The sequence below is a fragment of the Buteo buteo genome, chromosome 32, assembly GCF_964188355.1.
Source record: "Buteo buteo chromosome 32, bButBut1.hap1.1, whole genome shotgun sequence".
NCBI lineage: Eukaryota > Metazoa > Chordata > Aves > Accipitriformes > Accipitridae > Buteo > Buteo buteo.
Window position 1 is genome coordinate 582110 of NC_134202.1, and position 23301 is coordinate 605410.

Below are 23301 nucleotides of genomic sequence, written 5' to 3' on the forward strand. Positions count from 1 at the left end.
TTTAATGCCTGTCTTCACCCCTGAATCATGCCTTTTTTTTTTCTTTTCCTCCCTGCAAGTGCTGTTGGACTTGTAATTCCTACAGCCAGCCCTGTTTCGGGTCCCTGACTCCCACAGGCTCCGTCTTCCCTGCAGCCCCTTTATCTGTGTCAAAACCATCTTCTGGCCTATGCTTGCAGGGTTGTTTGTCTTTTTTTTTTCCCTGATAATGCCTGTTGAGCTGGCAACCTTCAAGGCTGAGTAAATATTACAATCCTTTCCAAAAACGTTCAATAAAAGGCAAGTGGTGTTTATAGGACATGAGGAACTATCACTGGATCAAATAATGCCCGTTTCCAAGGCCAAAACTGATAGAGCCTCAGTCGCCTCCACCTACTGTTGACTTCCCAACCTAAATTACCCTTTTTTATTGTGCTAAATACAGACAACCTTTGGAGGGGGTGTTGAGGCAGGCTGCACACATGGAAATCTCACTCTTCTACCTCTGCTTTCCATAGAGACTCAGCACTGAGGCACAGAGGTGGCTGGCACAAGCAGGGAAACCCACTTTTATACAAAATAAGTCTTTATTGAGGATCCTGCCGATGACTTTGGCAACCTCACGCTCCTCGCAGCGAGGGAGTCGAGTGAGAGGCTCTCCACCTACGGCAACACCGCTGCGAGCTCGGGAGAAGCTGGGATTTCCCCCGGGAAGCGCCTGTCCTTGCCTGTCCCTTGTATTTTTGGCACCTGCACATGCTGCTGCCACACGCCACGGGGTCCAGCATCGTTTCACCTTACCCCATCCTGCTCTCTGGTCCCTCTTTTGGCCAAGAACAAGATGACGAGTCCCGCTACGACCCAACGCTGTCCACCGCCTGGCCACGGGGCACGCCTGGATCCTGCCCGCTATATTCGGTTGAGGCTTCAATGGGAGGTGGGGTCTTCTCCAGTTCACCACCACTCACCAGGGTGTCCCCAAGCCCTGGCATCTCCAGGGGTTCCACGGCCAACGTTCCAGGTACCTCTGGATGCTCCAGCCCTGCCTGCGTCCCTGCCCTGAAGTTGGGCGGTGGGGATGGCACCGTCTGCCGCTGGCCCCCCTCGGCCTGGGGGGGTCCGCTGGGCACTTCAGGGTGACTTTTGCTTTTGTGGGCGGTGACGTTGTCTTTCTTCTCGAACTTCTTGCCGCAGATGTCGCAGGAGAACTGGTAGAAGGAGTCGGCGTCGTGTTTCTTCATGTGCCAGTTCAGGGAGGCTTTCTGGCGGCAGGTGAAGCCGCAGATCTCACACCTGGGAGAAAACAGAACGAGATTCAAGGTAAAAGAATTTAAAGAAAGGTATTACAAAGGATTAAGCACGAGGGAGAACTGGCCCCGCCTCATCTTGATGCTGCAATTCCATGTGGGTTTAGCAAAGCCACCACCCTCCACTGCTGCGTTAGCTCCGTGTGGCTTCAGCACACCCTTGAGGCATGGAAATGCATCACACTCGTTAAGTCCCAGCTTATTAAGCTTCTCCAAATCAAGCCCACGCCCTGAAGCTGATCCTGAAGCTGCTGAATCAGAGCGCAGCCAGCCTCGGGGGCAGGAAGCTTTAGGCAAAGCAAAAATAACAGCCAGTCCTCTGGCTACCCACAGCGAGGAACTTGGCTCTCCCATGGAGCCACGCACCGAGAAGCTAAATTTGGGTTGAAAAGCGACAGGGAGAAACCCTGACGCAAACCAGAGAGTCAGCGGTTGCATTGATGGGAGCGGTACTTACTGCAGGGGTTTCTCGCCTGTGTGGATGCGTCTGTGGATGATCAAGTTGCTGCTGGTACGAAAGGAACGGGCGCAGAACTCGCAGATATAGTCCCGCTTGTCTGTAGGGCAGAAGAAAAAAGGATTAGGGGCTGATCCAGCCTAGAAGAGCAATCAGGGGGCTTTGGGGATGTATTTTAGGAGGCAGGATGCTTTCCCAGCACAGAAACGGAGATGAGAAATGAGAGCTTGACAGTAGGGAGCAAAAAGCAAACGGGTGCAGTAACATCTACCAGGGATGCAAATGTGAATGGTGAGGACATGGGTATGGTCAGCCGTAGCCCAGCAGAGGTGGGACCAGCGCAGGAGATGAGGTATAGGGAGATATATATCCATATAGGGGGTACGTGCCCGCACTGAGGCGGCCAACTCACCACTGTGCAGTTTCTCGTGCTCCTTGAGGTGCTTCTTGAAGTTGAAGGACTTGCCACAGCTGGGCTCCGAGCAGGTGAAGGTCTTCTGGTGGACGTGCTGGTACTTCTTGTGGTGCTGTCATTTTGGGGAGAAAAAAGGGGGAGTAAGAAGCCAGGAGGTCAGCGCTGAGAAGCTGCACTTGGAGAAAGCCCAAGGGCACCTTCCAGCAACAACCTCCCCCCAGTTTCGCTCCCTGAAGCATGTGGTGGAACTTCAAGCGACCTTGGGCACGCTGAGCTGCTGCTGAACACACGGGGCCGACAAGTCCCGAATCTATTATCCAGCTTTGGAAAGCCACAGGCAGTTCAGATTGCCCAATTCCACCTCTAAGCCAACAGCCAAAATGCCCAAAACGGAGCTTGGACAGGCAAAACCTGACCCATCAGGTGGGTCAACAAAGCCCATGCTGGCCCCAGAAGAGACTGGGAGTGGGAGGGATGCTTGTGCCCAGCTCGGCTGCACCTCCTGGGGTGTGAGAGGTGGATTTAAGCCCAACGGCTGCCCCCAACCCTCACGTTCAGGTACTGGCGGTTGGAGAAGATCTTGCCACAGCCTTCAAAGTCGCACAGGAGGATCTCACGCTTCGCTGCCTTCCTGCAGGAGGGAAGGTGGAAAACCATCGTCAGTGAGGAGACTAGGAAAGCCGAAAAAGCAGTGGCTTTTGGATTTGGCACCCCACTAGGTCCTCCTCACCCATCTTCCCTCTTACCCACCCATCAAAAGCTTAATTTAAGCGAATAAAGCCCTTCAGGAGGCTCCTATCAGAGCAAGTGTTGCTTGCCAAGGGTGTCCCACCACGGAACAGCTGAGCTGCACCTTCTCTTCTTCCCAAGGGTCTGGGCAACGGCACAGCAGCTTCCCCATCCCCACCGGCCCCAGGTACCTGATCCTCTTTGGGCCGATCTGGGCCACATCCTCATCGCACGGCTGCGCTCGCCTCTTGCAGCTGCAATGAGAAAGAAACATCTTGAGTGAGGCTTTTGTCCCCAGGCACAGAGCTGAGAAGCTGTGGTCCTCCAGCCTCACAGCTGATGGGTTTCCAAGCAAACACTACATTAAAACCATCCTCTGGGTGACTATTTCTCTTTTATTTCTCCCATTTTGGGAATTCAGTATTTCTCCCCATTGGAGCAGGAAACGACATTAACAAATGCACCTTTCAGACATTATAAATAGGAATGTATTCTTTATTACTCATTACAAAAAGTCTTTCACATGGCTTTGGCTATGTCCCAGGACATTTAAGATTGCTGTCAACCTCACGCCAGCCTCGCTGTGTTCACTTCACAGGTTTGATCTATAATTGATCCACAGCTCCTTGGAAACAGCAGCTATTTCTGGCTGACACCCTGAAATAAAGAAAGATGCGTTAAAAAAAACAGGCGTGCTTTTGTGGGGGGGAGAAATAAAAAGATTGTTAATAGATGACGATGCCAGACCACATCCTCAGCACTAAATGAAAATAGGGGCTGGTCATCTTTGTCCACAATCTCTTAAAAACGTTTTATCAGCTCATGATGGCATTAGCTTTGGGAAGTGAGAAGAGGATGAACACACTGAAGGCTGGAGGTGCTCTCTTTTGCTGATAAAATAGTATTTTATCTCTATTCTTCCAGTTGCTGTGACAAAAAGGGCGGGGAGGTGGGAATTAATCACAGGCTGGTAAATAGGATCTCTGTAACCAAAAGCTCAGCCTTCAAAAGGGCACTAACAACTTAAAAAGTTTAGGCAGGGCTTTGGAGAGGGGGGGTAAAAGCTCCAAGACTACACTGGTTGCCGAGGAAAGTCAACAACCGCTTTTGTCAGCCACTTTTGCAAATCTCCAGGTGCATCTTTAGGCACTGGTGTACTTTTGGAGGTCTGAACACCAGGGTTTTGAATGGAAAGTGTGCAGCATCCAAAAAATGCCAGAGGGGTGTGAAAAAAGTCCCTCTTTTAATTCACTTTTGGCCTTAACTAGGACTACCTTGACCTAACCCAAACCTTTCCACCCTCAAACTGAATTTGAGAGCCTGGTGTCCCCCCAGTGCTACATGTACAGCGGTGGGCAGGGAGAGGAGAAAAGGAAATGCCAGATTTACCGTCACATTTTCCTTTGCTGGGACTGGGTCTCCAGGAGGGTGTTTGTTCTTCCAGCGAGCTGCAAGGCAGTTTCAGAGCTGCAAGGAGGCGGGAAGGGCATTTAGCACCGAAAAGAAGTGGCAATACCATGTCAAAGTGAAAAAGCAAATCAATAAAAGCCTCAATGGAGCAGCACGATACTTACATGATGAGTTTTGGGGCATGCGTTTTGCTGCCAGTCCCATCTTCCATAGGACACACGAAGGCAAGATGCATTAGAAGGCGGTGTTACGTGGTCACTCCAGCTAACTCCAATGAAAAAGGGGGTTTTTACACCCTTGTATTCAAAGTGTAAGAAAATCCAGCAAGGTGACATCTCCTTGTGTGTCAGACCCAAGAGGCAATGCGTGGATCATCCTCATGTTTCAGCATTGAAACCAACCTCTATTTAATACTTTTGCATAAAGACCCAGCAAATAAGTGAGTGATGATTTGAGCTTATTTAGAACAGAAAAATGAATTTTGAGCCCACGTGGCTGGGAAGGAGAGATTAAAACCTACCCCTCAGCCTCAAACAGGCAGTGGTAAAGAGTGCTTACAAATTAAATAACCATGGTCATTACCAAGCTGTCCCTTGACCAACACTTGAGGTTGGGAGCGCTGCGGTCGCTACTCACCTCTCCCCATGGGCTTGAGCTGCTGGGCAATACAGCTAGGCTGTTGTCCTGGTTTCAGCTAGGATAGAGTTAACTGTCTTCCTAGTAGCTGGTACGGTGCTATGTTTTGAGTTCAGTATGCAAAGAATGTTGATAACACTGATGTTTTCAGTTGTTGCTAAGTAGTGTTTAGACTAAAGTCAAGGATTTTTCAGCTTCTCCTGCCCAGCCAGCGAGAAAGCTGGAGGGGCACAAGAAGTTGGCACAGGACACAGCCAGGGCACCTGACCCAAACTGGCCAAAGGAATATTCCATACCATGGGACGTCCCATCTAGTTTAGGAACTGGGGAGTGTGGGGGGGGATCGCCGCTCGGGGACTAGCTGGGTGTTGGTTGGCAGGTGGTGAGCAATTGCCCTGTGCATTATTTGTACATTCCAATCCTTTTATTACTACTGTTGTAATTTTATTAGTGTTATCATTATCATTATTAGTTTCTTCTTTTCTGTTCTATTAAGCTGTTCTTATCTCAACCCACGACTTTTACTTCTTTTTCCCAATTTTCTCCCCCATCCCACTGGATGGGGGGGAGTGAGTGAGCGGCTGCGTGGTGCTTAGTTGCTGACTGGGGTTAAACCACGACAGCTGTATAGAGCTGCTCTGGCTGCTGGAGAAGTCCCGTATCTATAGGTAGAGACAGGAGTCTCTGTGCTTATGCAGGGGGTGGAACATATGGATTTTTTGCTGCTGTAAACCTCCAGGCTGCTTGGAGGCTTTATATATGTGAAAGAAGGGCTTCAACACCCACCACGGTGATGGTTTAAGGGGTCTTCAAGCCCTGCCCAAGCAGCATATCCTTGCTCCCCGGCCACCTGAGCATGGGGACCAGCTCCATGAGAGACACAGCAGATGAAATGGTGACTCATTAAGGCCCCTCAGTACCAAGATCCACATGCCAGACCCCCCCGTTGCAAGCTCCAACACCCAACAAGGCCTGGCAACGCAGCTCTGCCCTGCAGACAGCGGCACCACGAGGAGAAGGATTAAACCACCTCGGGGACACGTGCCTTCTGTCCTGCCCAGAGCTCAAACATCATTTATTGTTGGGTCGGATGGTTTCCATCTGGTTTCTCAGCATGGAAAGCAGCAGCATCTCCAACATGCCCCAAAACGCTCGTTCAGTGGCCATGGAGAGATGGATGCCCCAAGACAGGCAACCCCAATGCTCATCCCCAACATCACCACACCGCTGCGGCCATTGTGACTCACTTGACTCGTCCACCCTTCTCCTCTGACGGGCTGGAGTTGGTCAGGTTTGGCTCATTTGGGGGCTGCTCCTCCTTTACAGATTTCTTACGAGCTTTGGTCTGGCTTTGTCGTCGCTGCAGCTCAGATTCACTGGGGGAGAAGACAGACATGGGATAGGCAAGGTGGTTTAGATGGTTGGATGTGGCAGGACATTGGTTGGATAAGGTTGGACATGGCAGGACATTGGTTGGATGCAGATGGACATGGTTGGACTTGGTCGGACGTGGCAAAGACCCAGGCAGAGATACAGTGAAAGAAAGTGCCTCCCCAAAAGGCTATGCCCTTTTGAGCTCAGAAGCACCTTATTTAGGTGATATGAGGACGTTATTCCCATTTCCTCCCATCTCCGCTAGGGTCAGGTGTAGCAAGATAAGAAGGTGGTAGAGATGTAAGGTCTGAAACCCTTCCAGTGCGATACCCGTCTAGACTGGGACAGCGTGACTGGGAGCCTGTGGACTGGCTCTCATGTGGTCCCAGTCTGTGGGCTCCTTCCCAGCAGCTCTAAATGCTCCTCACCTGTCCAGAGATGGGTGGTAATTCTCATCACGCAGATCATCGGTGTAGGCGAGGTCATCATCCTCAGCAAAGTCCTCATCCTCCTCTTCCTCCTCTTCTTCTTGGTGCTCAGCCCCCTGCTCCACCTTCTCCTCCGGGACAAGTGTGCTGCAGGAATGCAACAATCAAAGTCAACTCTGCCAGAATGGGTTTTAATCATGGAAGGTCTTTGTTAAAACATTGGCTGCCCATTGGAGAACACAAGGGATGAAATGGATGGGTCCAAACTTGACCTTCAGCTCCACAAAGCCCAGTTATACACTGGGGGAAGACTCATGCATGCCACCACTCACCTCCCGTGATCTTTTGCCACAATCCCCGTCTCCGCTGGCACCTGGGAAGCTGCAAGGAGACGACAGGAGTTGCGGTAAGCTGAAGCGGTGCTGGTTGAGCTGGGATGTTGGGAGAGGCAGAGGAGGGAGGAGGAGGATGGGGAGTGGATCTGGCAGCAGAGTTGGGAAACCTTCAGGTGTTGGAAAGGACCTGCACGGTGCCATCCCACTGACCAGAAGAAATGAGGGCCAAGTTACTTCAAAATACTCTACTGGAAGAAGCTCGACCTCTTCTCAAGTAGCTACTACAAGGCACTGTATAGAAAAAAAAGGAGATTTTTCTCCCTGGTTTTCAGTCTGGGTAAACGACAGGAGCTGTGGCTCTTGGAAACTGCTGAGAGCTGCATCTGCACGGGCTCAGCAAGGTCTTCTGCTCAATGCCTGTAATGAACCCGAGGCCCCCCAGCTCTGCTTTTCCAAGGGAAAGGAAAGAGAGAGAAGATACTTCTTTTGTGGTAGGAACAAGCCCAGTAGGAGACTCCTGTATCTGTTTTTCCAGCAAAGGCCCAGAGATTTGTTTTATGTGATGGTGCTGTCAAATCTGGAGCAAGAGGGAAGCAATGGGGTTGGGGCAACATCTGATCCCAGTGGGAAGGTGGCTGATATGCCCCTGGCACTGGGAGAAGGGCTGAAGATGGGGAATCAAGAAGCCAATGGAGAAATGAGGGTGGAGAAGGGGACACAGAGGAGCTCACCTGCGTTGCCATCATCACTGTCATCACAACGAGCTCCTGGCTCTTCCGTCCGGTCCCCGTCACTGACGGGCAATTGAGCTGCTCCCTCTGGTTTGGCTTTGCCCTTCCCAGAGCCGGACTCAGCAGCCAGCCCTGCTTGCCGGAGCGAGCGCCGGCGGCCGGCGGCCGGTGGGGAGCTGCACCCCGAGTCCTCCTGTTGTTCCTCTCCATGATGGCCGGCTGTGGGGGTACGGTCCCCTGCCGCCCCAGGGACACCCCAGGAGAAGCTGTGCCCAGCCACGCACTCCCACACCAGCTGGGACGTGCTGCCTGGGGCCGGGGGCTTCACGTCAGGGACGAAACCGCACTCTTGGCCATGACCGTGGGACAGGACGACCAGGCGCTGCAGGGCATCGGCATGGAGAAGGTTGGGCTCCGGCTCGCCTGGTGAAGGTACAAAAAACCAGACAAATTGGTGAGAACTGGCTCCAAACTTCGGCTTTTTGGTTGTTCTCCATCGTGTAAAACCAGCGTAGGGCGGGTGGGATGTCTGCAAGGGTTTCCCTTCACCTTTCCTACCATCTCACGCACGCTCTGATGTTTCCACCATATTAAGAGCTCCTCTTTTTTAGCAACCCCCAAAAACTCAGATAGCTCCCCCCCCAAAAAAAAGAGCTGGGGATGCCAACAACCCCAACGCAGCCAAACCCAGGGAGCAATTCTCCAGCACCCAAGCACTCAATGCAACAGGAATCTTCTCTCTTCACCGTAAACCTCTTTTGCACCCAAAATAATCAATGCCAACATGGATTTGGGGTGGGAGGCACCAACCTGGGCTCCAGATGCAGCCGTGGGAGCTGTACCTGTGGTGGGAAGAGGGAGAGTGAGCAAGCTTAAACCATTCATTTCCCCATCCCAAGGGTTTTGAAGGGTTTTTTAAGAGTTTTGCAGCACACGCCACCCCCTCACTGACCTGTCGAGGAGGAACTGGGCCAACTGGGAGTGCAGGGCGAAGCCGAGCTGCTCCTTGAGGCGACACCAGCGCTCCAGGTGCCCCCCGATGCGGATGCGGCACTTGCTGCGGCGGGCGTCCAGCTCCCGTCGCTTCTGTCGTCGGATGCAATCGGGGGCCCGCTGCCGGCCCGGGTGGCCCGACTCCATGGGGGGGGTCTGGGGGTGGGGGGGGGACATGACAACACAAGGGGATGGTCACGAGGGATCCTGGGGTGGCCAGGCTCCATGGGGTGGTCTGGGGGGGGGGGGGGGAGATGAGGACATGGGGACATGGGAGGGGGATGTGGAGATGGCCCAGCTTCCATGGGGGGGTGGTGTCGGGGGGGGGGGATCAGGGAGAACACAGGGACACGGGGGACGGACACATGGGGACGGCGCAGCTCCAAGGGGGGGGTTGGGGGGGCCATGGGGGTGGCCTGGCTGCATGGGGGGGATGACAGGGGACGTGGAGATGGGGGACGACACGGGGGTGGCCCAGCACTGGGGGGGCCACAGGGTGGGAGACCTGGGCGAGGGGGGGGGGGAAGCCCCGCTGCCCCCCCGAAGCCAGCTGAAGCCCCGCCTCCCCCTCTAGGCCCCGCCCCCACGCCTTAGCTCCACCCCTCCGAGCCCCGAACAGCGTGCCTCGCCCACTCAGCCACGCCCATCCCCCCACAGCCACGCCTCCGCTTGACCCCTCCCCGCCCTTTCCGCTGACTCCTCCCCCTCATCCTCAAGACCCGCCCCTTCCTCCGTAAAACCCCGCCCCTCTCTCTCCATAACCCCGCCTCCCGCCTTCCCGCCATTTCTCCCCCGAGGACCCCCCCCCCCGCTCCCCCCCCTTCCCCCCCCCCACCCCCGCCGCGGCCCCGTTCCCGCCGCCGGGCCTTAAAGCGGGCCCTGCGGCGGGGAAGAGAAACCCGACAGGAAGAGAAGGGCCGAGGCTCCGGCCCCGCTACCGCCGTCCCCGCCGAAGCCAACCCGCCCCGCCGGCGAACCTCCTCCGCCGGGCCGCGCTCCATCTCAACCCGAGGTGGCCCCACCCCGGGGCCGTGCCCCCTTTAAGAGCCAAAGGACCCCCCCCCCCCCCCCAATGGCTCACTGCTCAGGGACCGGGACAAGATGGCGGAGGGCCCGCCTCCGCCTCCCCGCGGCGGCGCATGCGCACTGCGCCGCCCTCGCCCGCCAGAGGGCGCGGGGGAAGGCGTCCCTGGCGCGGGGGCTGACGGGAGCTGTAGTCCCGGGGCGCGGTGCATCATGGGAAACCGAGGCAGGGGCCTTCTCGGCTTTGGAGAGGGGGAGAGACGCGACGACCCTTGGGATCCCCTCGGTGTCACCCCCCCCCAGGCCCCTGAGAGAGCCGTGGCAGCGTGGAAGGGTGGGCATCAGGGCTGCTGCAGGCAGCCCCTTCCCCGCGCTCCCAGTCCAGCCATCCTCAAGGCGCCCAGTTCCAGGCAGGAGGGACGGGAGGCAGCGCCAGCCCACGGGGCAGTCCCACCGAGCTTCGCAGCTCGCTTTCAGCTGGGGAAAACCCGTTTCGGGGGGTTTCGGCGATAGGGAGAGGCTCTTCCATCTCCCCCATCACCCCGGAGGTGGCAGCTGCACCTCAGAGCTGCAGCTGTCCCCACAGCCCCCTCCTCTGCTCCAAAAAACGGGCCCTCCTTGAGCTCCGGGATGGGCACTGCCTCGCGGCGAGCCCCTTGCTGGGGGTTTGGGTTTCTTTCTCCTACCCCCGGTTTGTTTTCTCCTTTTTATCCCGAGACTCCCACCACCGCGCTTCCCCTCTGCCTTGACAATGCTCCTTCGAACACTGTGCCACGAGCATCCGCACCCGTCTCCCCCGCTGCCCCTCAGTCCCATCCCGGCACGAGCCACTTCTTGGCTGAGTTTTGGTGTGCCTGGGGTGAAAGCACGACCTGAGGACGGGGATGGTCCGGGAGGAAGATCGAGGGGGACGCTGGCACAGGCAGAAAGCCCACAAGCAGCTCCCCAGGGGGTTGGATTGTTACTGTAAGCCGGTACTTCAGAAACTCTCTGAGACTCAATGTTGGAGTTTTAGAAAGCAGGCGTTCTTTATTGCAGCACTGGGTGCGCGGGGGATCGCTCCGCCTATCGTGTATGCCAATTCTTTCAGCAGTTGAGATTAGATACAAAATGGATATACATATTCATGATTTTCCCTGGAAATAATTAACATAGTCAACTAAATACCAGGAACTCATTAATATATGTAAATGTCCTTGCCGCCGGTGCACTCGAGACCTTTGGTGGTCTTCAGGGGCCCTCTGGTGGTCTTCGATAGTCTTCCTCACTTGTCCGCTAATTCACCCTCTTGTGGTGATTCTGTGCAGTGGGACACTTTAAAAGTTTTGATACAAGTTATCCTAAAGAATGTTCATTAGTAACTCTAACACTTTTCCTGATTTTCATTCTTTTACCACAAGCCACATTGACGCTTTTAAGCTGAATTATCTAAAAAGGCCTATGGTTCTCATCTTCCCAGGGAACTGCAAGGTCGACCAAAAGCAATTTCCTCTGCTATCTTACCCATTTTGCAACATACAGGTTTTCTTATCCACCACTACTCAGGATAACAAGGCCACTCTGTTCCTCTCGCAACAGAAGATGTAAAGCATCTTGTATCAGGATGAGGCCCTGTGTACCCCAGAGCCGTGGAAGGGTGAGGCAGGTCCAGGGGCAAGTGCTGCCGGGCACAAAGGGACAGGTACAGCGTGCGCAAGAGTGTACACGCACACGCAGATTGGTCCGATACAGAAGGATGCTCCTTCCAGCCCTGCCTGTCAGCAAACCTGCTTGAAAACACCATAGGGAGCCCAGCTAATGTCATTATTCATCTGCGCACAACAACGCCAGTGCTGCCTCCCATATTCCCCCAAGGAGGGCCTGATCCTGGCCTGTCCCTCCCAGCCACAGCCCAGCTCGGTGTCCCCGCTCAGAGCTGCATGCCTTCTTTCCGGCAGATCCACTGCAACCCCGCGCTGCAGCTGTCGGAGCTGATCCTGTCCTCCCTGACCACCCCACAGCTTCTGCCTTCATCCCGGGGGCTCAGCTGGAACCTGCAGGGGCAGGAGGGAGCCCGTGTCAGGGCACGAGGGTCCCTTGGGTGATGGTGGAGGTGCCGATCCTGACCCTCACCCCTCCCCACAGTGCTCACCGGCTCTGGTCCAAGCAGGAGCCGTTCAGCCACGTCCAGCCCTTCCTGCCGTGGGGGGATAGAGAGGCCGATCCAGAAATAGCTGGTGGGTTTCGGCACAATTTCCCTTATGAAACCCTAGATGGGGGAGAGGGCGGGGGGCGAGGCCAGCATTGATAGCATATTTCCATACATTATGTATGGTATGACTAAATATTTTGCTGGTTTTAATATTTTGTACCTTCTATGGAAACTGGTTTGCTGCTAGGTGACTATAAAAGTGGGATTTGGCAAATAATTATTAGAAATCTTATACTAACACTATGATTGAAACAATAGACAAAAGTATAGCCAAGCAGTTAACTAGTAGAGGTAGGTACTCATAAGTTTTGCAGTTCTTTGCTCTTATGACTAGATGTTCCTGTAAGCTAGATGAAAACAATGTTGAATCTGACCACATGTGATTGAAACTGCCTTCAGCTTCAAGATCAAAGAACAAGGACAAAAATAAAGACTTCAAGGACAGCCAACAAGAACTTCAAATGGGTGGGTGGTCGCAAAAGCAGCCCTTTGACTCAAATGGATCCTTCATTGCGCATGATCGGATGTAGGCAGTACTAAGATAATCAGTTGAAATCATTTTTATGTATATGTATACTAATCTGACTAATATGCAATTAGTTATTCTATATAACCTGTTAGTGCTACAGCTGTGGCATGAACGCTAGGTGGAACTATCCCCCGTGCATCCAGTGCTACAATAAAGAATGCCTGCTTTCTAAAACTCCAAAATGAGTTAGAGAGTTTCTTCCACAGGCTTTTTGGTGTCAGCGTGCCAACCTGTCCCAGGCTCCAGGGTTGATCTTCTCTGCAGACGAGGAAAATTTCAGGTGAAATTCAGAATGATTTCCGAATCCTTCTGAATCCCACTGGGGTGCTTTTGCAGGTGGCTGCAGACAAAGTATTTCATCTGGGAGCACCAGTCGCTGCTGATCCCGTCAGCATTGACATAGGCACATTGGCCCTTGCCCCGGACCTCAAACCTGCACCAAACAGCAGAAGGAAAACTCAAAGGGAAGCAAAGGGGTTGCTGTCAGCTGCAGGTCAGCGGCTGAGCATCTCCCATGTGGGCTAACAGCACTGCAAGGAGCAGGGACCACCCCTCCCCAGAAAACAACCTGCCCCATGCAGAACAAAAACTGCCTCCCAGTCCCCAAAGGAGGGAATATTTTCAGTTGCTTGGTCCCAAGGGGGGGGTGATCTAGGGATGCCCTCGTTAAATTTATTTTTTATATATCTATGATATTTGTCTTCTTGCCTGATCCATCTCAGCCCAGGCCATGGTTATGTTCTCCAGAAGAAGAGGGGACGTACCAGTTGCTGAAGAGAGATCCGTTGGACCATTTCCAAGGTCCGGAGCCTTCCCTGTGGAGACCGATCCAGTAGTGCAAGGAACTCCCATACCGCAAGAGGAAATGCTAGAGGGGGGGAAGCAAGCATTCATGCAACACCCTCCAGGAGAATCCCAAATCTGCTTCCCAAAAGCCACTGACACACCACTGCCTCAGGGATTTCTCATTTACCAGCTCCTCCTGGGTGTCGATGCTGGCCAAATGGGCTCTGAGAGAAAGGCAAGAGATCTGACTCCTGTTCCAGTCCGTTTCATCCTCCACAAAGTAAAAGCACTTCTCCCTGTACCCGATCCCATTTCCCAGGCAGCTGGAAAGGACAGGAGAGGAACAGGATGGACAGGACGGGCATTTCTTAGCTGGAAATAAGCAGAACACATCCTGGTTAACTCACACCACTGGATTTTCTCCAGGGGAGGAGAGGACTTTGGTGGTGGGCACCTCCACCTCCAGATACTTACCCGCCAGCGCAATTATGGTGAGAAGCAACGCTGCTATGACCACAGTGACCCCGATGGGGACCTTTTTGTCTTTAATGCACTTGAGGCTAAAACCTGGGGACAAACTGCGTGGAAGAGGCACAGCCGGCAAACCCACGGCACAAAGAGCACCCCAAGCTCCCTGCAGCTCTTGTATTCCCCCCACGGGTGCCTTCAACACCTCTAGATACAGCCACAAAGCACATGGGAGGGCCACAGTGGGGTGCAGGCTCAGGTCAGGGGGTGCATCCCAGTGCTTTCATCAGCCTCCAAGGATTTTTAGGGCTCCCTAACCTCATTGCATCCTCTCCATACCCCGTCAACCAGGAGAGATGGGCACCATCCCCAGGACCCACAGCTTGGGCTGCCCTGTGCCTCCTGCAGCTTGCAGACAGCTTTAACTTTCTTGCACCCTCCTCACCCCAGCTATTTTAACTACATTTTAGCTCCCCACATCATGCTAAGCACAGCCACGACCTCCGAAACAACATCCTCAAAACAAGACTGGTGCTTACTGGTCCCTTCCTCCACTCTCTGCTGCGATGGCATCATTACAGCACTCGACTCTTCACCTGTACAAAAGCAAGAAGCCTGTGCAAATGAAGTGAGTTACCACTAATGCTGTGAAGTTCTTCAGTAGGACAGGCCTGACCCTGGATACTTTTCTCCCAGGACAGTCAAAGCAGCATTCCCCCTTGTTGTGGTTTAACCCCAGCTGGTAAATAAGCACCACGCAGCTGCTCACTCATTTACCCCCTCCCCAACAGTGGGATGGGGGAGAGAATCGGGGAAATAAAAACTAAAACTTGTGGGTTGAGATAAGAACAGTTAAATAGAACAGAAAGGAAGAAAATAGTTATAATAATAACAATAATAAAATTACAATAATAATAGAAGGGCTGGAATAAATAAGTGATGCACAGTGCAATTACTCACCACCCTCTGACCGATGTCCCATTAGTTCCCAAGCAGCGATCCCCCCAGCCCAACTCCCCCCAGTTTCTATATTGGCATGACATCACATGCTATGGAATATCCCTTTGGTCAGTTTGGCTCAGCTGTCCCAGCTGTGTCCCATCCCAACTTCTTGTGCCTCTCCAGCCCTCCTGCTGGCTGGGCAGGAGAAGCTGAAAAATCCTTGGTTTTATCTAAACATTACTTCGCAAAAGCAGAAAACATCAGTGTGTTATCAACATTCTTCTTATTGTGAACCCAAACATACCAGCTACTAGGAAAAAAATTAACTCTATCCCATCTGAAACTAGGACACCCCTTCATCTGGTTTACATGCATGGCAGGAAGGGAAACAAGATTTCAGCCTTCAAAAAAACAGGATTTGCTTTGTTTTTGCAAGCCAGCCTTCATTTTATTGGCTTCTGCCAGCTCTGATTACCCTGAAGAGGTGTCATCTCAATTACTGCCCCACTTCTTCAACTCCAAGGTGTTGTCAGCTCCAGTCTCCGCTCCAGGACCCTCAGGTCAGCCCCCATGGTGCTGGGTGACCCTTCAAACCCATCTGAGCCACGTCCCGCAGCCCAAAGCCAGAAACGCCCCCTCCATATCCCCACCATTTGCTCTTAAAGCCTCTGGGAAAGGGGATGGTGCTGACGTACCTGCATCCTGAAGAGCTTCTGCCATTGTGGTGGGTTGACCCTTGCTGGACGCCAGGTGTCCACCAAAGCTGTTCTATCACTCCCCCTCCTCAGCTGGATAGGGGAGAGAAAAATATAACAAAGAGCTTGTGGGTCAAGATAAGGACAGGAGAGATCATTCACCAGTTACCGTTACGGGAAAAACAGACTCAGTTTGGGGAAAATTAACTCAATTTATTAGAAATCAACCAGAGTAAGGTAATGAGAAATAAAACCAAATCTCAGAACACCTTCCCTCCACCCCTCCCTTCTTCCCGGGCACAACTTCACTCCTGGATTTCTCTAACAAACCCCCCCCAGTGGCACAGGGGGACGGGGATGGGTTTTACGGTCATCACACGTTATTTTCTGCCGCTTCATCCGCCTCAGGGGGAGGGCTCATCACACTCTTCCCTTGCTCCAGCGTGGGGTCCCTCCCACGGGAGACAGTCCTCCACGAACTTCTCCAACGTGGGTCCTTCCCACGGGCTGCAGTTCTTCACGAACTGCTCCAGCATGGGTCCTTTCCACAGTGTGCAGTCCTTCAGGAGAACACTGCTCCAGCGTGGGTCCCCCCACGGGGTCACAAGTCCTGCCAGAAAACCTGCTCCAGTGTGGGCTCCTCTCTCCACAGATCCGCAGGTCCTGCCAGGAACCTGCTCCAGTGCGGGCTTCCCATGGGGTCACAGCCTCTTTCGGGCATCCCCCTGCTCTGGTGTGGGGTCCTTCCCAGGCTGCAGGTGGATATATGCTCCACCATGGACCTCCATGGGCTGCAGGGGGACAGCCTGCCTCACCATGGTCTTCATCACCACAGGCTGCAGGGGAATCTCTGCTCCGGCGCCTGGAGCATCTCCTCCCCCTCCTTCTTCACTGAGCTGGGGGTCTGCAGGGCTGTTTCTCTTACAGGTTCTCACTCTCTCCGGCTGCCGTTTCTGTCTGTCCCAGCAACATTTTTCCTTCTTAAAAATGTTATCACAGAGGCGCTACCACTATCGCTGATTGGCTCCTCCTTGGCTGGCAGCAGGTCCGTCTTAGAGCCAGCTGGTATGGGCTCTGTTGGACACAGGGGACGCTTCCAGCAGCTTCTTGCAGAAGCCACCCCTGTAACCCACCCCCGCTACCAAAACCTTGCCATGCGAAGCCAATACACTCCTTTTTCCACATCCCAGCCTGCATTCACTCTGAGTTATTGCTTCTCAAAACCTCCCACAACAGCATATTTTCCTACTTTGTTCTTACAAACTGGTTTTCTAATTTCTTTTGGGTTTTGACCTTTCCATGGATGCCACCTTTTCTCAAAGCCCATGGCAACACATGAACAGATTCAGGTCTGACTCGGAGAAGCAAAAGTGGTCCTGCAGGAGCTCTTTGTAGAACATTCACATTTACAAGAAATACCTCAGAAAAAACAGACCAAGAACCCATTAACGCAAAACAGAAAAACCTGCAGGTGCTGTTGCCAACAAGCCCTTGAAGTCACCAAGAGCTGCAGCTCCTGTAACAAAGAACTTCTATGTTTAGTAAAACTACATATACAACCCTGACATCAGATGCACAGCTGGTGTTCCTGTTTAATATCAGCACTGTAAATACAAATTACATTACCGGTACCTGCACTTTGAACCTTCCAATTTGCAGCAATTTTCCAGGGAAGAACAACCTTTGTGTGTTTGCAAAAGTAAGATTCAAAAGGAAATCTTTTTTCTCCCCAAACACTTGATTTTGAATAGGGTTTAACTGATGGAGCATTTTGCTGCTGTCCCCAACAGGCAAAACCAAATTACTCCTGCCCTAGGCTGCAGCTTGGTGCATTCTGGAGTAAAACAGCAGGTGATGGAGGAAGAGGAAGAAAAAAGACACCAAGTGGGGAACAACAGAGAAACTTGATCATCAGAAAATACTCCCAAATACACTGGGCTTGTGAGAAATAAAGGATTTTTGTGTCCCAAAAAGCATGTCAAAAATATTACAGGCGAACATTGTTCTAGTTCATGGCCTTGGTAGGGGGAAACATTGCTGCCCGGAGAAGTAATGCCTTTGCAAGCAGCACGTGCTTGAAATAAATTAAAGGCGCTTTTGTCTAGCACCCAAGGAGCGAGGAATTCATGCAGCAAACAGGACTGAATCCCTCATGCCCTGACAAGACCCAAATACTGCTGCAAAAGAGAAAAAAAACCCACGTTTTATTGGCAGGGGGACCCTAGGCAAGAGGGGACACAGCGAGGTGTCACTGCAAGAAGACACCCTGGGGTCACCAGGACCCCAACATGGGACCCACAGCCTGGATTGAGCTGGAGTGGGAGTCCCAGGGGAGAAGGGAGCAGAGTGCCGAAGGGGAAGATGCTAGAGGGTGGAAAAAAAAAAAAACAAACTTGCCCCCAAACGAAGGTAGGAGGTTCCCTTCTGCGGGGCTTTGTGAGGCAGCCCCAGCGCTCATCTCTGCAGGCTCCCAACTCACCCTCTGCGTGCTCGAAGGAAAATGGGCTTTTCTACGCCTGCTTCCTAAGTCCACACTCGAGGGGAAGCTGCTGCTGAACTTGGGGTTTCCAGCTTCCAGGAGGTGCTGGGAGAGGACAGGTAAGTTCCTGCTAAACAACCAATTCCACTGCACATTTTTTTCTCCGTGGCAGAAGAAAATCTGCAGGTTTCCCCCCTCCTCATGCCCACAGACTCCATCCAGGCGAGGGATTTAAACACATGCAGGGATACTCTCTGCTCCTGAACCCCAAATTTATAGCCTACCTGTAGTACTGGAAACAGAGGCGTCTAATATCCGATACCAAGCAGCTGCTGAAACCCACCCTTTCCATGGTAAATCACTCCTTCTTCTGACCAGTACTGTTGCCTTAGGAACCACCTTATCAGAGTTCCTCGTTTTGTTTTGTTTTTTTTTTTTGAGTTAATCTTACTCCCTCCTCCACCCACCAAAGCCAGATGGGGACATGGGGCAGTGGCTGCATCCCAAACCCCAGCCAGGCTCTGCCAGGACTTGCAGAATCAGAGCAAAGCTGCAACCCACTGGTGCTTCCAAGACACCTCCAGGTTGGATGTTTTTGAGGTACAGCATCAACAGTGGTTTCTCTGCTCTGTTTTCACAGCTAGCGTGATCATTAGGGACCTGCAAAAGCTCACTCAGCTTTTCCATGATGTAATGGACCACACCAAGGGATGGGACCAGATAAAAACACAAGCTTGAGCAGCAGTAACAAATTATTTCAGCAACTTAACAGACAGTTTCCCTGGTCATGAATTCCACTTTCCCTTGGATTTGGTACAACAGTCTCTGGAATTAAGAAGCAGGCGCAAGTCTAAACTTGCTTCACCCAGGTCCAGCCCAAACCTCCCAACACGCAACGCCCTCCTACCCCCTTTCCTTGGGACTTTTACCCCACATAACTCACCGCCTGGTCCAAGGGAAAGGCGGTGGGTGCAAGCGTCTGGGAGCCCACCAATTTCAGCTCTCCCGGCTCCGTTACCAACCGGCTCAAGGCTTTTCAGCCCACGCTGAGACGCGGCATTGCCCTGGCAGTGGGTGGAGGCAGGTTGGCATCCTCGGATTGCTCCGCACAGGGGGTCCTCGGGGTGGGGATGGGCTGAGAATCTCTTGAGAGCTCCCTGTGTCTTGTCTCCTACAGAGAAATACAGAGAGAACATAAAGCTTTCTATACACTCTCCAGCCAAAAAAATAAAGAAATAAACACTCGGCAAGGGCAGATCAGCAGGTGAGCCTTCACAGTTGCCTCGGAAGAGTCACGCATGAAAATAAAACCCAGAGCAAACAGTCCACCCCCAGCACCATCAACACAAACCAGCTCAAAGGCAACTTAATTATTGCAGTATTTACCACTGCTGACCTCCCTCTAACCCCTCCAGCACCCATAAGGGTGCCAGGGAGGTGGAAGCTGCTCCAGCCCTTGTACCTCTGTGTCCCCCAACCTGGGTGGCAAAAGTGGGGATGGAGGCAGAGACACATCTCCCCCTTTCCCTCTCTCCCAGCTTTTTGTACCATCCTTAAACGAGTCCCATCCACTCACATTCCTTTTTTGATTAAACCAGCTGCTTCTGTAAATTCCATCAAGAAAAACAAAAACCCAGGGGAGGGTGGGTGACAGGGATGGCATCAGGTCAAAAACTCCCCAGTGCCTCTGCTGACACTGCCCACCATCAGCACCTTCACCTGCCAGGGTGACGTGGCTGGTTTAGAGCTGACTGCTGCTGTTTAACCCCAGGCGGTAAATAAGCACCACACAGCTGCTCACTCATTCCTCCCCCCCAACACCCAGTGGGATGGGGGAGAGAATCGGGGGGAAAAAAAAGTAAAACTCGTGGGTTGAGATCAGAACAGTTTAATAGAACAGAATGGAAGAAAATAATAATAACAATAATACAATGACAATAATAAAAGAATTGGAATACACAAGTGATGCACGATGCAATTGCTCACCACCCGCTGACCAACACCCTGTGTATTCCCAGGCAGCAATCCCTCCCAGCCCCACCCTGCCCAGTTTATATACTGGGCATGACTTCACACGGTATGGAATATCCCTTTGGCCAGTTTGGGTCATCTGTCATGTTTGTGTCCCCTCCCAACTTCTTGTGCCCCTCCAGCCTTCTTGCTGGCTGGGCATGAGAAGCTGAAAAGTCCTTGTCTTGGTCTAAATATTACTCAGCAACAATAGAAAACATCAGTGTTATCAACATTCTTCTCAGACTGAACCCAAAACATAGCACTATACCAGCTACTAGAAAAAAAATTAACTCTATCCCAGCTGAAACCAGCACAGTGACTAATCCCATCAGCCTTTTCCATAAAGACACACTTGCCAGCTCCCTGGCCAGGGCCTCTTCCACACTTGCTCTATAAAAGGAACAGAGCCTTTCAAACGTTTAAAAAAAAAAAAAACAGAACAAACACAGGGCCAAGGCTGCTGCTGCCGTCTATCACAGCCAGCGCTGGGTAACAAATGCAGCGGACAGAACTATTTCTGGGCTCAACATGCCAGATTTTTCCTCCCCTCCATCATAACTGAAAGAAAAGGACAAGTAGGAGGAAGAAGAGCTGGGGAATGGCAGAGGCGATGGTTAGTACCTGATGGAAGATGGTGGTTTCTCTCCCCTACGGCAGTTCTTTCCAGCAACATTCCGATTTCAGCGGAGTGAGCTGTCGAGAGGAGGTGCTGCAGGCAGGAGGAGCAGCTCGAGGATGCGCATGAAACTACGCAGGGGTGCGTTTGCTTGTGCAAAGCTGTGGATGGGGGCTCTCAGAGCTGCCCAAATACTGATTCTCCCCGCCCCGCAAAGATGCTGCTGCAGAAGCCCCAGAAGCAGCCGTAGGCGATAGGGACAAACTCAATCTGGATGGTGGGTGAAGAAACCTCACTGCATCCCCTGCCGGAGCAACGACAGCATGGCAACGTGAAGGGTGGGCATCAGGGCTGCTGCAGACAGCCCCTTCCCAGCGCTCCCAGTCCAGCCATCCTCAAGCAGCCCAGTTCAGGCGGCTGGTTCCAGGCAGCAGGGACGGGAGCGAGCTGCGAGCTCCCTTGCTGGGGGTTTGGGTTTCCTTCTCATCCTCCTGCCGCTTGTTTTCTCCTTTTCATCCCGAGACGCCCACCACCGCGCTTCCCCTCTGCCTTGGCAATGCTCCTTCGAGCACCGTCCACGAGCATCCGCACCCGTCTCCCCCGCTGCCCCTCGGTCCCTTCCCGGAACAAGACCCCGGGGGGGTCGTGGTTTAACCCCAGCCAGCAATTAAGCACCACGCAGCCGCTCACACCCTTCTACCCCACCCAGTGGGATGGGGGAGAGAATCGGGAAAAGAAGCAGAACTCGTGGGTCAAGACAAGAACAGTTTAATAGAACAGAAAGAAGAAACTCATAATAATGATAACACTAATAAAATGACAATAGTAATGATAAAAGGATTGGAATATACAAGTGATACACAGTGCAACTGCTCACCACCTGCCAACCCGATGCCCAGTTAGTCCCCAGGCGGCGATCCCCCCGCTCCCCACTCCCCCCAGTTTCTATACTGGGCATGACGTTCCCCTCCTGGGAAGCCGACGTGTTACTGATTTGTTATTGATTTATTAGTTAGAATTAATCATATTCAATTTTAATAGGAATACAGAATTATAAGAAATATTTTAGCAAAGATTATATATCTATTGCATTTTACACATTTAACCAACAGCTGTTGTGAAATCCTCTGTATAGCCCTGTACCAAGGCCGGAGGAATTGGTTAAAATCATTTAGTAGGAATTTCGAACTCAGATAACAAGCTTAAGGTAGGAGTATATTATAACCTAGAAGAATGTATAAGATGTCAGAATTTCAAATTAATGGGAACTGAGAAGAGTCGAATGAAGCAACTTGTAGTTATCTGCCAAGAAACAGTTAGTTACGTGCCAGGGGCCAAGCTGCGCAGAATCACCTAAAGAAGGTCAAGAAGCGGACAAGTGAGGAAGACTATGAAAGACCACCAGAGGACTCTAGAAGCATACCAGAGACCTTCAATGCGCCTGCGTGAAGGACATTAACATATGCTAATGACTGAATATGCATAATATTTCCCGGAAATCTAATGAATATGTATGAGTAAGTCCAATATAAGGTCTATGATTTTGGTGTTCAGGTGTGCGTGGTTCGTGAGAGGACTCACCCGCGCACCCGGCCGTTAATAAAGAAGTGTCTGCTTATCTACACTAAATTGGTGTTGATAAGTTCTTTATTCCGAGTTTTTCGGCAACAGACGGACGGACGGACGAGGCGAGAACAGCCCCCCCAGCCCCGCAGGGCCCCCTCGGCCCCGCAGCGAGGGGCCGGCCCCGCAGCGAGGGGCCGACCCCGGGCAGAGCCGACCCCGGGCAGAGCCGACCCCGGTCCCCACCTGCGCTCCGGCCGGTCCCGCCGCCATCACACGCCCCGGCTCGCTCTGAGGAGAGTCGGGATGGGGCCCGCCCTCCGCCGTCACCAATCAGCGCGCAAGGCCCAGGAGTGGCGGGGCAGACAGCCAATCGCAGAGAGAGCACCGGGCCGCCCCTTCCGCACACGCCTCCCTGTGTCCCACCCCTCGCGGGGCCTCATGTTGTGCGGTTTCGCCCCGCCGTTTGTTGATGTTTAGTTAATGTTTGTTAATGTGTGACTGTCTTTACGTATTACTAGGGGTGATTCCCTGCTTTGTATGTGGGCTTGATATAGAGAACAAACTGCTAATTGCTTAATCATTGTCTCTCTGTAACTTTACATACCAAAGACTGGTGTTCCTCAAGGATTAAGCCTGTCAGAGACTGGTAGTTGGGAGCGATGAGCAAGAAGGAACCATGAACAATCACAAAACTTAATTAAATGTTTGATGTATTTACGATCTTGTTAAGAAGGCACAAGTAGAGACCTTGCTTGAATCGATAGGGCCAGAAAAGATAAGAACTCCTGCCTTTGTTCTCATCCTTGTAGATAATTTAGCTTGTTATAAACGCTTGTGACAAATTGGAGGAGCCAATTTGTGTTGGATAAAAAAATCGAATTTATTAGCAAGCGATAAGAGAGCAAAACAGCGCTGGGCGGCCGGGGAGGCAATGCTCCGCCACAAGCTCGCAACTTTATGTTACAGTTACATTCCTTATATACATTTCATGTACCCCTTTCTTGTAAGTCTCCGCCTTCTCCTGCTTCTTCTTTCTTCACTGGTGCAGGGCTGTTACTATGCAGATTCGGTAGATCTTCTCAAGGATGAGTATCCTTTGATGTAGAATGTCTTTTGATGTGGAGAAATACAGTCTTGGTAAATTGCAGCTGTTGTCCTTCCTCTCCTTATCTAGTAAGTCATAGCTGTTGTTCTTTTCC

General features: G+C 52.3%; 2 protein-coding genes across 14 annotated transcripts; both read right to left on the reverse strand.

Moving 5' to 3' along the window:
- Positions 1–547: 547 nt before the first annotated feature.
- Positions 548–9932, reverse strand: ZNF692 (zinc finger protein 692). 5 transcript variants are annotated; one of them, XM_075019105.1, is made up of 12 exons: positions 9876–9932; positions 8754–8950; positions 8612–8643; positions 7802–8224; positions 7068–7275; positions 6736–6882; positions 6181–6309; positions 3079–3141; positions 2711–2789; positions 2156–2270; positions 1744–1843; positions 548–1272 (listed from the first exon to the last, which is right to left on the reverse strand). In XM_075019105.1, exons 2-12 carry the CDS (start codon positions 8939–8941, stop codon positions 834–836), a joined length of 1923 nt encoding a protein of 640 aa, XP_074875206.1. In that variant the 5' UTR covers positions 8942–8950; positions 9876–9932; the 3' UTR covers positions 548–833. The 5 variants fall into 5 exon arrangements, with proteins under 5 accessions (XP_074875206.1, XP_074875210.1, XP_074875205.1 ...); XM_075019109.1 differs by lacking the exon at positions 9876–9932 and adding an exon at positions 9772–9814 and having other exon boundaries at positions 7068–7116; XM_075019104.1 differs by lacking the exon at positions 9876–9932 and adding an exon at positions 9772–9814.
- An 896-nt stretch (positions 9933–10828) lies between these two features.
- On the reverse strand, positions 10829–22408 carry LOC142026284 (C-type lectin domain family 2 member A-like). 9 transcript variants are annotated; one of them, XR_012648795.1, is made up of 9 exons: positions 22346–22408; positions 18851–19078; positions 15429–15521; positions 14331–14387; positions 13798–13890; positions 13511–13695; positions 13302–13405; positions 11949–12970; positions 10829–11850 (listed from the first exon to the last, which is right to left on the reverse strand). XR_012648795.1 is itself a non-coding variant. In XM_075019257.1 (9 exons), exons 3-8 carry the CDS (start codon positions 15451–15453, stop codon positions 12814–12816), a joined length of 621 nt encoding a protein of 206 aa, XP_074875358.1. In that variant the 5' UTR covers positions 15454–15521; positions 18851–19078; positions 22346–22408; the 3' UTR covers positions 10829–11131; positions 12768–12813. The 9 variants fall into 9 exon arrangements, 8 of the variants coding, with proteins under 8 accessions (XP_074875358.1, XP_074875352.1, XP_074875360.1 ...); XM_075019257.1 differs by having other exon boundaries at positions 10829–11131; positions 12768–12970; XM_075019251.1 differs by having other exon boundaries at positions 10829–12970.
- Between the last annotated feature and the right edge of the window lie 893 nt (positions 22409–23301).

Bases quoted from the DNA above. Each gene is read 5' to 3' on its own strand.
- ZNF692 (XM_075019103.1), bottom strand. From the start codon at position 9,795: ATGGAGCGCGGCCCGGCGGAGGAGGTTCGCCGGCGGGGCGGGTTGGCT. The intron at 3,142-6,180 runs GTGAGTCACAAT...TTCTCATTGCAG, and splicing joins GAGAAGGGTGGACGAGTCAA to CTGCAAGAGGCGAGCGCAGC. The intron at 2,790-3,078 runs GTACCTGGGGCC...TCCCTCCTGCAG, and splicing joins ATCGGCCCAAAGAGGATCAG to GAAGGCAGCGAAGCGTGAGA.
- LOC142026284 (XM_075019257.1), bottom strand. From the start codon at position 15,453: ATGGCAGAAGCTCTTCAGGATGCAG. The intron at 13,696-13,797 runs GTAAGTATCTGG...GCTTATTTCCAG, and splicing joins CACCATAATTGCGCTGGCGG to CTAAGAAATGCCCGTCCTGT. The intron at 12,971-13,301 runs GTACGTCCCCTC...TGTTTGGTGCAG, and splicing joins GGATCTCTCTTCAGCAACTG to GTTTGAGGTCCGGGGCAAGG.